The 16,477-nt window shown below is 40.0% G+C and overlaps 1 protein-coding gene across 3 annotated transcripts in view; it reads left to right on the top strand.

Moving 5' to 3' along the window:
- The window catches only part of cntn3a.1 (contactin 3a, tandem duplicate 1), a 115,111-nt gene extending 101,421 nt beyond the window's left edge, over positions 1–13,690 (top strand). For 2 of the 3 annotated variants that reach the window (XM_024375640.2, XM_024375641.2), the window contains exons 14-23: positions 4,939–5,056; positions 5,371–5,529; positions 5,721–5,870; positions 6,207–6,277; positions 6,649–6,883; positions 8,496–8,611; positions 9,968–10,154; positions 10,389–10,501; positions 10,771–10,939; positions 12,140–13,690. In XM_024375640.2, the coding sequence (XP_024231408.1) occupies positions 4,939–5,056; positions 5,371–5,529; positions 5,721–5,870; positions 6,207–6,277; positions 6,649–6,883; positions 8,496–8,611; positions 9,968–10,154; positions 10,389–10,501; positions 10,771–10,939; positions 12,140–12,231 (1,410 nt within the window). In that variant the 3' untranslated portion in view covers positions 12,232–13,690. The remainder of the gene's footprint in view (positions 1–4,938; positions 5,057–5,370; positions 5,530–5,720; positions 5,871–6,206; positions 6,278–6,648; positions 6,884–8,495; positions 8,612–9,967; positions 10,155–10,388; positions 10,502–10,770; positions 10,940–12,139) is intronic. The other variant, XM_042299433.1, reaches the window with a different exon arrangement.
- The last annotated feature ends 2,787 nt before the right edge of the window (positions 13,691–16,477 follow it).

Below are 16,477 nucleotides of genomic sequence, written 5' to 3'. Positions count from 1 at the left end.
TCCTGGAAGGCACAGTGATGACGAAACGTTGGTAAATACCCATCCTGGAAGGCACAGTGATGACGAAACGTTGGTAAATACCCATCCTGGAAGGCACAGTGATGACAAAACGTTGGTAAATACCCATCCTGGAAGGCACAGTGATGACAAAACGTTGGTAAATACCCATCCTGGAAGGCACAGTGATGACGAAACGTTGGTAAATACCCATCCTGGAAGGCACAGTGATGACAAAACGTTGGTAAATACCCATCCTGGAAGGCACAGTGATGACAAAACGTTGGTAAATACCCATCCTGGAAGGCACAGTGATGACAAAACGTTGGTAAATACCCATCCTGGAAGGCACAGTGATGACGAAACGTTGGTAAATACCCATCCTGGAAGGCACAGTGATGACGAAACGTTGGTAAATACCCATCCTGGAAGGCACAGTGATGACGAAACGTTGGTAAATACCCATCCTGGAAGGCACAGTGATGACGAAACGTTGGTAAATACCCATCCTGGAAGGCACAGTGATGACGAAACGTTGGTAAATACCCATCCTGGAAGGCACAGTGATGACGAAACGTTGGTAAATACCCATCCTGGAAGGCACAGTGATGACGAAACGTTGGTAAATACCCATCCTGGAAGGCACAGTGATGACGAAACGTTGGTAAATACCCATCCTGGAAGGCACAGTGATGACGAAACGTTGGTAAATACCCATCCTGGAAGGCACAGTGATGACAAAACGTTGGTAAATACCCATCCTGGAAGGCACAGTGATGACAAAACGTTGGTAAATACCCATCCTGGAAGGCACAGTGATGACAAAACGTTGGTAAATACCCATCCTGGAAGGCACAGTGATGACGAAACGTTGGTAAATACCCATCCTGGAAGGCACAGTGATGACAAAACGTTGGTAAATACCCATCCTGGAAGGCACAGTGATGACGAAACGTTGGTAAATACCCATCCTGGAAGGCACAGTGATGACAAAACGTTGGTAAATACCCATCCTGGAAGGCACAGTGATGACAAAACGTTGGTAAATACCCATCCTGGAAGGCACAGTGATGCCGAAACGTTGGTAAATACCCATCCTGGAAGGCACAGTGATGACGAAACGTTGGTAAATACCCATCCTGGAAGGCACAGTGATGCCGAAACGTTGGTAAATACCCATCCTGGAAGGCACAGTGATGACAAAACGTTGGTAAATACCCATCCTGGAAGGCACAGTGATGACGAAACGTTGGTAAATACCCATCCTGGAAGGCACAGTGATGACAAAACGTTGGTAAATACCCATCCTGGAAGGCACAGTGATGACAAAACGTTGGTAAATACCCATCCTGGAAGGCACAGTGATGACAAAACGTTGGTAAATACCCATCCTGGAAGGCACAGTGATGACGAAACGTTGGTAAATACCCATCCTGGAAGGCACAGTGATGACAAAACGTTGGTAAATACCCATCCTGGAAGGCACAGTGATGACAAAACGTTGGTAAATACCCATCCTGGAAGGCACAGTGATGACAAAACGTTGGTAAATACCCATCCTGGAAGGCACAGTGATGACGAAACGTTGGTAAATACCCATCCTGGAAGGCACAGTGATGACAAAACGTTGGTAAATACCCATCCTGGAAGGCACAGTGATGACAAAACGTTGGTAAATACCCATTAAATTGCTGGGAGATTAAACATGGAGAGTGCGACTTTATATATTTTGATAGTTTATAGTTTATTCTCCGTTAGTCTCCGTTGATAACCACTATTATTGTACACAGAATGAGTCCATGCAACTTATAATGCAATTTGTTAAGCACATTTCTACTCCTGGACGTATATAGGCTTGCCATGACAAAGGAGTTGAATACTTATTGACTCAAGACATTTCAGCTTAACATTTTTATTAATAATGTTTTACAAACAAAATTACACTTAGACATTATAGGGTATTATGTGTAGATCAGTGACACCAAATCTCAAATTTATAAATTTTAAATTTGGTCTGTAACACAGCACAATGTGAAAAAAGTCAAGGGATATGAATACTTTCTGAAGGCACTGTATATAGTTAACTTAGCCCACTAAAGTGCAAGTGTGTTTTCCAAAACAATACATTTCTCTTAATGCACTATCAAAACTTAAAATACCTGTCACAAAATGTCATAATATCAAAAAGTATAATTTGTCATCTAGTGAGAATATTTCTATATCAAAATTAACTTACACTCTCACAACTTAAAGTACACTTTACAAAAGCAGCTAACGCTATCCAAAAGTATTATTAATCAACAAATGAGGTTATCTCACCATTTATTAAATAATGGCTCAACAAATACTAACTATAACCATTAATAGATACACTTTTTCTATGAAAAAGAGTCAATGGTACAAGAGGGTATTCAAACATTTTATAGACGTGAGCTGCGTTCTCTGAATTAGGATCAAATAGTACAGTTTATCTCAATGGTGTTCAAGCATTTTTTGGAAAAATGTCGATTTTCAAAACAGTGTACGTACGACACAGAACTCTGTGGCCTTTTGCAAAACAGTAAATACATGTTTTTATGTACTGTAGTTTCCTTCTAAAAACATTCATAAAAACGATAAGATATGGTCAAAAATGCAATTAACTGCAACAAAAGAACACTACTGGGAGAACCTATACGGACACTACGGGTGGACAAATTGGTGGCGTATATAGCGCAGCTGAGAGCTGAGTGTACCAAATCACACTGACCAACTTTCTTTGGCCAAATACCGAATTGACTGTCATGCAGGAATGACTTAATCCCTGCGTCTTCTTTGACAGGTAAGTTAAGTGGTGAGTTTTTTAAATTGTATATTAAATAGCTAAATCGTATGGTTTATTTGATAATATTAATGCATGACAGTCCGTTCTGTCTTTGGCCAAAGAAAGTTGGTCCGTATGATTCGCTTCACTCGGCTCTATACGTCATTGATTTGTCCACCAGGAGTGACCGTATATCTTCTCCCAACACGACTGTCTAAAAAAAAAATCCTATTATAGCAATATATTTTCTTTGCAGTCACTAAATCAGGATGGAGGAACACAACTGATATATGAATGTATAGGCCACACCAAAGCAACGCTTGAATGGATGGTCACAATGTTACGAAATAGGACTAACCTAAAGTTGCATTAGAGTAACTCAACTTAATTTTCTGTATACTTGCAATGTTGTAAAAAATCCTAAAATGACACAGTCCCAATTACCTAAATATTTCACTATGTTGTACATGAAATAGCACTGATGGAGTGTTTAAGATTTTTCATCACTAGTATTAACTGATTGCTGAAAACAGTGAACACAACTCTTCTGAGGAAAATGTCTTAATATTCTAAGAACACTTAACAGTGAATTTTGTATCCACTGATTCCATTTGTATTCATACTTTTGCAAAAGGGCGTCTAAGATATGCAATCCAGATACAAAGGCAAAAAACTTATCAGAAGTTTGGAAAATGTATTTGGATATGTTTGGCCACAGTAAAAAAAAAAATGCTTGTATGTGATTGAGAAACTGTAAAGTAGGAAGAATTTCACAGAAAGGTGTACAAAATATATGATACTGTTTGGATTGCATATGTGTTCTGTGCTTTATGTAATTTTGTAAATGCTTACAATTCAGTAAATCAAATCTAATCCTGCAAAAGTACTCCAAACCAAGCAGGTAGTTATGGTACTACAAACCAAATACTGTGAAGTAGTTAGGCCTACTATATATGCTGTAACTAGACATGGCTGACAAAGCTCTCCAATGTAAAACATGATGAGGCCTCTGAAAAGCAACATGGAATAGAGTAATATTGAAAGTAATTCCCCCCCCCCAAACATGACTGAAGTACAGTAAACACAATAACTGTAAAAAAGTAACTGTAATAACTGTAAAAAAGATAATAGCTTCTCATGCTTTCGCCGAAAAGCATTATACAATTCTGACTTGGTGGCTAGATTCACAACGAGTGTAGCTTTAATTCAGTACCTTGCATGTGTGTTTTAATGAAAGTTTGAGTTTTATCGAAAACTATAGGTGGCGCTCTAAAATTTCCACTGATTTGATCCTGCTACAGGGACCAAGTCCCAAACAAGTTAACAATTATGCGAAGGGATTTACATGTTGGTGGTAAAGATATACATTATGGAAGTAATTGTTATTGGCTGTGAAACAATTATTTAGTTTTGATTGACATACTTTACACAATAGATGTTTGTGTCCTATGTAGAGAGTTGTGTCTACTGTTTTGTAAAAAGTGTTTTGTGATAGAGAGTGTATACTGTTATGCAAAAAAAAGTGTTTATCATTATTGTTTTGGCCATGTGGATCCCAGTTTCGCTCACATGGATCCCAGTTTCCTTACAATGTTCAAGCTAAAACTCTAAGTGCCGCCCACCACATGAGTTACTTACAACTACATTGTAACTTGGGTATTTTGCGGCCCAATAACAAGAAACCATCACAGAGTATAGTGAGTGTGAGCTAATGCTCGGCAAAAATGATCTCCTCACAAATGTTGGTCTTCTACGGTCTGAAAGCATTGGTCGTCTTGACCTCAATCTTATCTATGTGACAAAAGTCATACTAACAAGTACAGTAGAGCAGCTTCAAAGGTCAGCATGTATTATAGCTGACAATTAGAAACAGAAAGGAGTAAAAGGAATGGGACTGAAAATAGCCTTTTCATTCTCTCAGATAGAAACTGTCATCATTAAACGGTCTGAAATATTCAGACGTTTCTACTGAAGGTCTTTGACTTTTATCATGACTTTCACCTCATATATTGAACACATAACCAATCAAGTGTACTCTCTCAACCTGCTCGTATTTGAAGAAGGGCCTTTTATTTGATATCTTTTCTAGAATTCTAACCATTTCCTCACTGCTCTGGTTTGACATTCCTTATGGACAGCGCTCAGCAGGTGACATCATGATCCGTAACATTCAGCTGAGGCATGCTGGGAAGTATACCTGTGCTGTCCAGACCAAGGTGGACAGTGTTTCCATCGCCACCGATGTGGTAGTTAGAGGTATGGCTATGCTGGAGCACCAGTAGCACAAAATGTCACATTGATCAAAAATACAATTTGAATTGTGAAATCCCACTTTTGCCACTAATGTAGCAAATGGAAGGTTTAGAATTAAACCTGGAACCTTGGGTTCTCCTACTCTCCAATAATCAGCCCATAATGTTTAGACCTCTTCGTAAGCTTGTGTTTGAATCATGACTGCTACAGTACATTTTAATGAATAAATATATTATTAAAATGTATGTGTAGAACACACTGTACTTTATATCTCATGTTGATCAACTAAGATGATGCTGTGATAATGATTTTTTCAGGTGCTCCAGGCCCACCTGTGGAATTCCAGGTGACAGAGATGACAGACAGCACAGCGTCTCTCTCCTGGGGACCGGGTCCTGACAACCACAGCCCAGTCCTCACCCACAACATCCAGGCCCGCACAACTTTTTCACTGGGCTGGCAGGGAGTCATCACAGGTGCGTGTGTGTGTGCACGTGCATCTTTATCTATCACACACACTGTATATTAAATTGAATAATGCACTCACAACATAATCAAGGTTCAAGGTACATCATCACAATTAGCACACAAAGTTATAGACTGTATTTATATAGCACTAGAAGATCCTGCAACATGCTAATTAAAGGCTATTTGTTGTCCGGGTTAGTTCCTGAACTTCTTGGGGGCAAACAGCTGACAGCCACTGTCATTGACCTCAGTCCGTGGGTGGAGTATGAGTTCAGAGTGCTGGCAACCAACGCCATCGGAACAGGAGAGCCCAGCAAACCTTCCAAAAAAGCCCGGACCAAAGACATGCGTATGTACTGTATCTGCCCCACATAGCTCCCAACACAACGATGAATGCTGAATACTGTAATATAATATGCGCAATTTTACCCAATGAATTGTTTGTTTACATTCAAGTTGTGATGCAATATTGTTAATGCATTATTATAGGAAAGTGCAAGAGGTACAGTACAAGCCTATTTCCACTGGGATGTTGATGATTGATGATGAGGATCTTTTGTTTAAAAACTGCACGGTGACCCCAACAATTAACAGCATTAATTGACAGATGTTTTTCCATGATAATAGTAGGAGGCATGCAGACATTGACGTTTCTCTATGAAAACAAACACCCTTGATTTTGCAGCTCCCAAGATAACGCCATCCAGAGTGAACGGAGGTGGAGGTGGTCGCTCGGAGCTTGTCATCACTTGGGAGGTAAAGTGAACACTACTAATAAAGATGATCAGCTTGATTGGTAAAGTCATACAGATTCAGCAAAGTGCACGAAATGATATGTTGAAATCAATTATGAATCAAACATAACCCATTCTCTGACTGCAAGTATGTTTCAGAGCATGCAGGTTGTGCCAATAGGTATTTTTACACTACTGGGCCCAACCAAGCTGTATTGAGCTGGCCTGGTTACGCATTCACCAAAGTTGCTAGAACCACGCTGAAGAGGACAATGTGAAAATGTTTTATACGAGCCAGAAAAGTAGTTCCGGTCTGCATGGCAGTATTAGAAGGTAGATGTGTATTATGTGAATGCACCGATGTACATTTTGTGTTTTCACCTCTTTCTGCAGCCTGTCCCTGAAGAGCTACAGAGTGGCCCAGGATTTGGCTATGTGGTAGCTTTCCGACCTCAGGGGGCTCAAGGCTGGATGCAGGCAGCAGTCACCTCCCCCGACGCCTCCAGATACATCTTCAAAAACGAGAGCATCGCTCCCTTCTCTCCGTTTCATGTGAAAGTGGGCGTGTACAATAACAAAGGGGAGGGCCCCTTTGGGCCGGTGGCCACCATCTACTCTGCAGAGGAGGGTACAGTACACTGCCAGACCCTGTTATTTATTTAGGGAATGAATAACGTGAAAATTATATATTTTTTTCTAACGTTATTGAGATGTTCTATATAACTCTAGAATTCTGAAATCCATCAATACCTCTACAGGGTTCAACACTGTAGAGTATTTTTTGCAAAGTTTAAGTGATGCCAGACCCAGCTGAGTACACAACATACCTATTCCATCATTCCTTTTCATTTCAGATGCTATATGTATAGTGCGTATAATAAGTCTACACCTCCCTTGGATTTCTTCATTTTAATTTCTTCATTTTTTTCATTTTAATGTGTTACAAAGTGAGGTTAACATTGATTTAGTTGTACTTTTCTTGTCAGCGATCTAGCAAAATACTCTGTAATGTCAAAGTGGAATACAAATTTGAATTATTTTTTAAGATGAATGAAAATGAAGCACTAATATACCTGTAACTCGGCCACTCAGGAACATTCACTTCTTGGTAAGCAACTCCAGTGTAGATTTAGCTGTGTTATTGTCCTGCTGAAAGGTGAATTCCTCTCCCGGTGTCTGGTGTAAGCAGACTGAAGCAGGTTATCCTCTAGGATTTTAAAATGAATTTTCATTTTGCCTGTCCCGTTTCATTTCATCCTGAAAAAGTCTACAGTCTTTGCCGATGTCAAACATACCTATACCATGATGCAGCCACAACCATGTTTGAAAATAAGGAGGCAGTTACTCAGTGATGTGTTGTTGGATTTGCCCCAAACATACGATTTTGCATTTAGGCCAAAAAGTGTATTCCTTTACCTTGTTTTTCATTACTTCAGTGCCTTGTTGCATGTTTTGGAATATTTTTTTATTCTGTATATTTGTATTATTGTTTTCACTCTGTCATTTAGGCCATTATTGTGGAGTCACTACAATGTTTTTGATCCATCCTCAGTTTTCTCCTATCACATCCATTAAACTCTGTAACTGTTTTCAAATCACAAATGGCCTCATGGTGAAATCCCTAAGCAGTTTCCTTCCTGTCCTGCAGCTCAGTTCAGAAGGACGACTGCATCTTTGATGTGTCTGGGTGGTTTAATACATCATCCACAGCATAATTAGAAACTTGAGCATACGTAAAGATATATTTGATGTGTCATTTGTTATTGTTAACCATCTACCAATCACTGCCCTTCTTTGTGAGGCTTTTGAAAAGCTCTCCGATCTTTATAGTTGAATCTGTGCTTGAAATTCAATGCTTGACTGAAGGACCTTACAGATGATGTATGTATGGGGGACAGAGGAAAGGGTAGTCATTAAAAAATCATGTCACCCCTATTATTTCACACAGATGGAGTCTATATAACTTATTATGTGATTTGTTAAGCCAAATTTGATCTGAACTAATTTAGGCTTGCCTCAACAGAAAGATGAATACTTATTGAACGACTATAAAAAAAAAATGTTTTTAAATGTGTCGAATTTTTACTTCACTTTGACATTATGAAGTGTTTTGTGTAGATCAATGACAAAATATATATATTTTTTAAAGTTAAAGGGGATGTAGACTTTCTATAGGCACTTTATGTCTTATTGTCAGCTATCAGTAGTTACACATTCACTGTGTGTGTGTGTGACCCTAGAGCCCAGCAGAGCCCCGGGTAGGGTGCGGGCCAGGAGTGTGTCGGCATCGGAGGTAGAGGCCACCTGGAAGGCCCTGCCCTGGAGCAACAATAGGAGACGCATCCTGGGCTACGAGGTCAGAGCCCAAACACACTGGACATCATAGACATAAAATGGATAGATCTGACACTGCTTCAGTATTTCTCTTCGTACATGATCAATGGACTATCCAGTATTATCCCTCATTGAATTGTTACATTTATGTAGATTAAATCAACACCCTATCCTGTCTGTACAACTATCAGTTAGCGTACAGCCACACTGAGACGCATGAACATGGATGAAATCGTATATGATTGTTCGCTTTTGTCCGTCATTAGTCCTCGAGTCAACTGTTTTCGGATGAGTTCAGACTAGTTTTATCCGTCAAAAGTTTATTTTTTTTATTTTTTATCAAATGTTTTTCTATTTGGCATTTTGAATGATTATACAGATAATACAGACAGAACAGGTAGAGGGCAAAACATAAACGGATCCCCTACCAGATCAAACCTACTTCAACCCGCCCCATGCTCCAACAGGACAAAAAAGGATCCCGTACCAGATAAAACCTACTTCAACCCGCCTCATGCTCCAACAGGACAAAAAAGGATCCCGTACCAAATCTAACCCACAGCTTGCATGATATAGAATTTGACCAAAAAACAAACAAAACAAAGATATAATCAAACAAAAAAGTAAAGAAGAGTAAAAATAGGGATACAAATTCTAATTTGGGTTTATGTAGTTATGAAATTATCTGGGTCCATGTCTTCTACATAGGAAAGGTTTGCTAGATATTCTAAATGTAATTGCAGATCCCCTAACGGAGTAGCACATTTTCCCTAGCTTGAGATGTGGCGTAACTTCCTTTATCCAATGGCTTAAAGTAGAAGGAAACCGATTTTTCCACTTCAATAGTAGAAAACGTCTAGCTAGAGTGGTAAAGGCCAGCATGTTGCCCATAGCAACAGAGGGGCCTCCTGTGGTGCCACTCCGAATAATGAAATAAAGGCAGAAGTTTTTTTAGGTCTCTCCAGTATCTTTGAAAGAGAACAGAAAATTGACATCCAGAAATCTGTCAATTTCAGGCAAACGCCTTTGTGCGTTTTTTGTTGTTGTCAGACTATCAGCTCTGTTGTCATTCATCGGGCAACGGATGATTCCCATTGAAAAAGTATTGGCTCACTCCGAAATATTCTAACACAAAATCATAATGTGACCACGGCCTTAGACAAGCATATGAATACTCTGACGTGACAAACTATCTAGCCTACTCTTAACTTCTACCCGGTACAGCCCGAGGAAGATGGGTTCATCCTACTGGGGAGTTTATGGCCAGTGTGGCTGTGCTTTAAAAATACATTTGATTGATTTCATTGATGAGGAAAAAATGTTTAAACATATCAGGGATGTTGACCTGTAGTGTTGACCGGTGTGTTTTGAACTGTAGCTGAGGTACTGGGGTGAGAGGGAGAGACAGGAGACAGCCAGTGTGATCAGGACCATGGGTAACCGGACATCTGTGGTGATCAGAGGCCTGGAGGGCAGCAGAACCTACTTTATCTCCCTCCGAGCGTACAACAGTGCTGGGGTGGGCCCTCACTGTGCCACAGTCAATGTCACCACCAAGAAACCCCGTAAGTACAAAACCTACATTCAAGGATACCTGCCTGCATCCACTCTATAGAGCCCCACCCCCCTCACTTGAAAAAATAAATATTGACCCTGACTCGCTGTGTTTGAATACTCTTTGGACTGGAGACATTTTATTTGGATAGGCCATCTTTAAATACCCAACAAACTATCAATAGACCATCAGCATCTACAGATGGACTATCCAAATGAAGTGTTCACGCTTTCTTTTCTTCCAGCCCCAAGCCAGGCACCGGTGAAGATCATATGGAACACCTCAAACTCGAAGGTCATCCTCAAATGGGATCATGTTAGAGCTCTGGAGAACGAGTCCGAGGTCACTGGTTACAAAGTACGGGAGTAAACACGTATTTCAACTTTTTTGTCTTATTATTTATGAAATGATCCAGTATGTGCTAGGGTTATTCACCTATGTTGAGTTGTTCAGCACTTGAATGACTGAACAGACTGATTCTTATAAGCAAAGTATATAATAAGCATAGCAGTGTTTCTGACCACGACAAGGTTGATTCTCGTAGTGATTCTTATACAGTATGTGCACTCTAGGCTATGTTGTGCAGATCCACACTGTGTATGATTTGTGTTGTCACATCTCTCCAGGTGATGTACACACAGGACAGACACAGTCGTCCCAACGTGGTCGAAACCAACACCACGTCTCTGGAGCTGGCGCTACCGGTCAACGAGGACTATGTCATCCAGATCAAACCCTTCAGCGAGGGAGGAGAGGGGAGTAGCAGCAGACAAATCACTATTCCCAGGATAGCAGGTGGGACATTTTGCCTGACACGGTCAGAGCATTGGGCCAGTAACTGAAAGATTGCTAGTTCAAATCCCCATGCTGACAAGTTGAAAAATCTACAGATGTGCTCTTGAGCAAAGCACTTAACCCCAATTGATCTAGAGTCGCCGTTGATAACGTCTGACCCTGGCCGTGTCCCCACTCTCTGAGGGTGTCTCACGGGGAGTTGGGATATGCAAAAAACACATTTCCTATTCATACTATGTGTATCAATACACACTTGTACATGTGTGAAATAGGACAAATATAAGCACCCACCAAATTATACAATTATTATGAGGGCCAACTGATTTAACTTTTTGCATGAGATCATGTAATAATTTTAATTGAAATGACTGAAATAACATTAGGAACAGAACAGAATTTATATTTTTTTTAACACAAGAGCAACATCATATCATTCATTACACATGTACATCTTTAATTGGATTCAATGCAAACAAGTCCAGTATAATGGGCCCTTCTGTCTAACCATTATGATCCAAAATACAGTATAGCGGCGCCACCTCCTGATACATTTGAGCAATAACAACATGGTGGAAAACATTATTGCAGACTAGATGTGCATCATGACAACCTCACTCATCATGACAACCGATCATTCATTTTGTGTTTGTGAGGGTATTCTTAATTCAGTGCAGGGTTGAGGTCAATTCCACGTCAGTCAGTTCAGAAAGTAAACTGAAATTCAAATTCACATTTTCCAAAATGCATCTCTACGAGAAATTACATTACCTCACGGGACAAAGTGTTAACAGACCTTATTTTTCCCAGTTAGTCGTTAATATCTGTATAATTATAATCTCGTTTTAAGGTAATACTCCAAATATGTAATAGAGGGCTAACAATTCACCAACAGTATGGTAACACAGATCTGTTTTTCCAAACTCCTCTAACCTTAAACCCTTTAATTCCAGCACTAGTTACATATTGCTTTCATGGTGCGTAACCGTAAATTGTTACCATACTATTACCATGTTAATACCACTTTCTCCCGTGCTGTAATGCAAAGTGCTAGAGACATTTGGGGAATTGGAATTTCAGTTTACCTCCTGAATTGAAATGGTATTTACCCCAACCCTTATTCAGTGTCTAGAATAAATTGAACTGCATTCTGAACAGCATATACTGTAAGAAACTCGTTAGATTTGACTGGTTTTATTGCAGGTTCAATGGCCATTGGTGCAGCCCCGGAGTTATCAGCGGTATCCATGGTCAATATGCTTGCACTCTATTTCACAGCCAGGACGTTCCTATGACAAACAGCTCCTGGACCACACTGCTTTCCATGAGGGCACTGGACAAAGAGGCCATGTATCTTCTTCCTCTAACAGATACCCCCTTTGTTGACAATATATTTCCCTCAACCCTTTCATGGGAGATATTGAAAGTCCAGCTTGGAAACTGTTGTTACATAAGCAGCGTTGATAAACGCTGAAATTACGTTGTTACCGCTTTCTGTCTTTTTAAAATGTTTTCCGTAAATGGATAATCTCAAAAGCGTTTCTTTATGAAGACAAGGAGATACGATGCACAAGAAGCTGTGTACGTTTCAGGAACCCCTGTGAGAGCTTGGTCCCCCCCCCAAAAGGAGACTGCTACTTTCTAACATAATTTGGATAAGGGTACAACTGGCGAGTTAAGATGCCGCTGACCCTGGACAGTGTGAAGGGAATTAACTCACGCACATGAAATGAAGCTACGTTCAAGAGACCCATACCTGCAGTGATGATTGTCATTCCCTGAATCCTCAAAGACTGTATCTAGGACACCTACTGTACTGAAAAGGTTAAGAAGAGAAAACCTTGTTTCACAGGTGACCCCTGCAACTACCAGGGCGTCTTGACAAACCTCGTTATGTTATGGCCTGGTTCGGGACCTATGTTCCTTTTCCTGGAAACTGCACTTACTCTTACATAACATAAAATATAATATTATGTGCCATTTAGCAGACGCTTTAGTCCAAAGCGATTTATAGTCATGCGTGTGTACATTTTACGGATGGATGGTCCCAGGAATCAAACCCACAATCCTGCCGTTGCAAGCGCAATGCTCTACCAACTGAGCAACAGAGGACCACATATATCGTTATATATGGACTGTTATATACAGTATAAATTATAACATTTTGAGCCAACATGGTTCCCATCCACCCAGCCTCATAATACTGGCAGCTGCAGTACAGTCAGCACCAAAATGGCTTCTGGTAGGAACAACAGTGTGGTGGAAAGCTGATAGATGGATGTCTTTTCTCTCCCCACCTTTCCCTCCATTACAAGTGCATAAATAGCCACGCTAAGCTGTGTGAGCCAATTTCTTGTACACTGTATGTATGAAATCCTCAGGTCCCAAAATGAGCCTTATGTCTATTATCATTGATGTTTTTATTGTTATTATTATTACCGTGTTACTATTATTTATTAATCACATGTGTGTATCCAGATATTGTTTATTAGAAGTGATCCCAATTTTATTAAATGAGAACATGGTTCCTTTGGACCATTTTATGTTTTATGTTTGATCATTAGTGCTCAAATTTGCCTTTTTTCTTATGTCTTTCATGATTTGCATTGTAAAAGAAGTGGCAGTGTTTATTGAGTTTTTCAAACATTGTGCATATTCCTACAGTCAACTGCTGTTTGGCATGAAAGTGGTCAATGTAAGTGGCTTGGAATATTTTAATGGATCAACCTGCTTTTAATAAACATAATGACATTTTGTTTGCTTCTTTTCTGAGGGGAAATGTGATCCGATCTAATGTATTATTATTTACCATAGCAATAGTGAGAATACAGATGGACAAGTTCAAACAATGTGTTTGAATGTTGGATGTATGGCCCTGTATAGGCCTACCATTTTGAAAAGTTAAATACATACTCTTCAGAAGATAAATGTTTGCTATATATTTGCCATGAAAAGACAAGTCTTGGCATTAGGGAGGTTATGTGAAATACAGTGCCACATTGTATAAATATGACGTTGAAGACAAGATGTAAATAATCAAACAAACAGTATACAAATGATCCTGATATCATATGGTGGAATACGGATGCCACAACTCAGAAAATCCACAAGAAAAATGGTGATTCATGGACAGAGGATCTCACTCTCGTCGTGCTCTTTTCATTTAGTTTATTCATGTATGGAATGCAAGTTCACTGTACAGCAAAGACACAGCACCAAGCAATGGGGAGCAGCACAGAGCAAACATGATGTGAACTGAGTAGAGGAGGGCTATACAGATATTGGTGAGCTGAGGGGACTGGGAGGGTTCCGAGGTCAGCCAGAAGTCATCCAATCAGGGTTCGGCACAGGGCGATGGTCTCGCCAACGCCTCTGATTAATCATGGCTGGTTTGATTACTTGTCCAAGTTGCCAGGTTACTTCAACATGTAGGATGAAGTTGCCCTTAGATACTGATCTAAGGTCATGAGTAAGGTTAGGACTTGGGTAGGGTAAACTGATGCTAGATGCACCCAATGCAGACTGCCCGGCAAGCTATCTAGAGCTCATTGAAACTCTCTAGTGTACAGTAGTAACATTGCCACTTATCTGAAACCAATTTAATCCTCAGAATACTGTACAAAGGAATGCATGGCTGTTGACATTGGTTTCGCCACTCCTAACCCCCACATTGATTTTGCCACTGTGATTTGTAAAAGATATCGAACATAAATGCAAAAACTTGGCTGTCTAATGAGATTCAACAGTTACACAGCACACACCTGGTAACAGTTGAGTTATGTGTCCCAAAGCCAACATTAACTTGTCATAATCCTAACATGGCACCTTCAGCTCAACCTATGATTTTTTGTCTAAATGCATTAAGTCGGAGTAGCTTAGAGGGTTGTAAGAGGGTACCTGACAAGTAATACTCTGACAGGATATATACATTAGTCTTACCATATCACGTTTGTGACATTTTTGTTGGCTTTCTGGCACATAGTTCATCTAAAGTATATCCTCGATTACAAAACTGTTGGAAGTAGTTCCTTCATACAAATACAGAAGTGTCACTACTACCAAACATTATCACAGCACACTTTTCATACAGTAGGAAACATAGGCCATGGTATCCCTCACACACTCAAAATATAACCAGACCAAAACACACTAAAAGCAAATGAGGGATTGAGATACCAGGTATCACTGGAACACTTTGCTTGAAGGAGGATAAATAAGGGCTTCTATGTATAATGCCATATAGCCACTGCAAGAGGCCTGGTAAATGTCCATATAAAACTTGAATCCATGTAACACACAGTAAGTCATCCCTGAAAATGGCATAAACGCCACCAGGATAAAAATCATTAGCAATTACTAATGTCATAATAGTTGTTGTTAAATGTGTATGTAGATGGATGGAGAATCTTATGTATGCCCCTTCAAGTGCAGTGATAGCACTTTACAGCACTCCTATTATTTAATGGAGTCAACCAAATGTGAACATGTTGTGGGACCTCGGGATTGGCAAACCCTGTTATCATGACTGAATTTGTTATCTTTTTCCCCCCATTCTGAATTGAAAACACTGTATGCTAATAATACCTTCCATTTCCTTTTTCCTGTTACAGAGTTTCATTTCCTGTAGATGGAGTCTACAGTTAGAACAGACATAATGCAGACTTTTTCATTTCACTGACATCTAGGCCGGGATTCAATCTGAGGCGCATTGTGGAACTCATGACATTTCAAGGTCATTTCCAATTGAGCAGACATTTTCAGCAGCTACAGTCAATGAGGTCTCCTCGGGAACGTTGCCTTTAAAGATCGAATACACAATAGCGGGAAACAGCGCCAATGTCCGCCCCACGACTGTTGTTATTGTTTTTGTTTTGTCGACGAAGCAGAGGTGGGGAGCACTGGGGGAGCGTCATGCATCAAGAAAAACACGTCATGGGAAAAAAACAGTGTCTGTTGTTTGCAGTAACTTATTTGTTGTGGCAGTTTCACCATTAAGAAATTTTGTTTTAATGGGCGCATTGTCAACATCGCTCTAAAACGTGCCTCGGATTGAATCCCAGCCATAACCTATGTTGGACATTTACTGATGTACAGTTGAAGTCGGAAGTTTACATACACCTTAGCCAAATATATTTAAATTTTTCACAATTCCTGACATTTAATCCTAGTAAAAATGTCTGTCTTAGGTCAGTTAGGACCACCACTTTATTTTAAGAATGTGAAATGTCAGAATAATAGCATAGAGTGATTTATTTCAGCGTTTATTTCTTTCATCACATGCCCAGAGGGTCAGAAGTTTACATACATTCAATTAGTATTTGGCAGCATTGCCTTTAAATGGTTTAACTTGGGTGAAAGGTGTCAGGTAGCCTTCCACAAACTTCCCACATTAAGTTGGGTGAATGTTGGCCAATTCCTCCTGACAGAGCTGGTGTAACTGAGTCAGGTTTGTAAGGCCTCCTTGCTCGCACATGCTTTTTCAGTTCTGCCCACAATCTTTTTATGGGATTGAGGTCAGGGCTGTGTGATGGCTACTCCAAC

Source organism: Oncorhynchus tshawytscha, linkage group LG16 (assembly GCF_018296145.1).
Source record: "Oncorhynchus tshawytscha isolate Ot180627B linkage group LG16, Otsh_v2.0, whole genome shotgun sequence".
NCBI classification, from domain to species: domain Eukaryota; kingdom Metazoa; phylum Chordata; class Actinopteri; order Salmoniformes; family Salmonidae; genus Oncorhynchus; species Oncorhynchus tshawytscha.
This window is presented reverse-complemented; position numbering and strand designations above follow the sequence as displayed.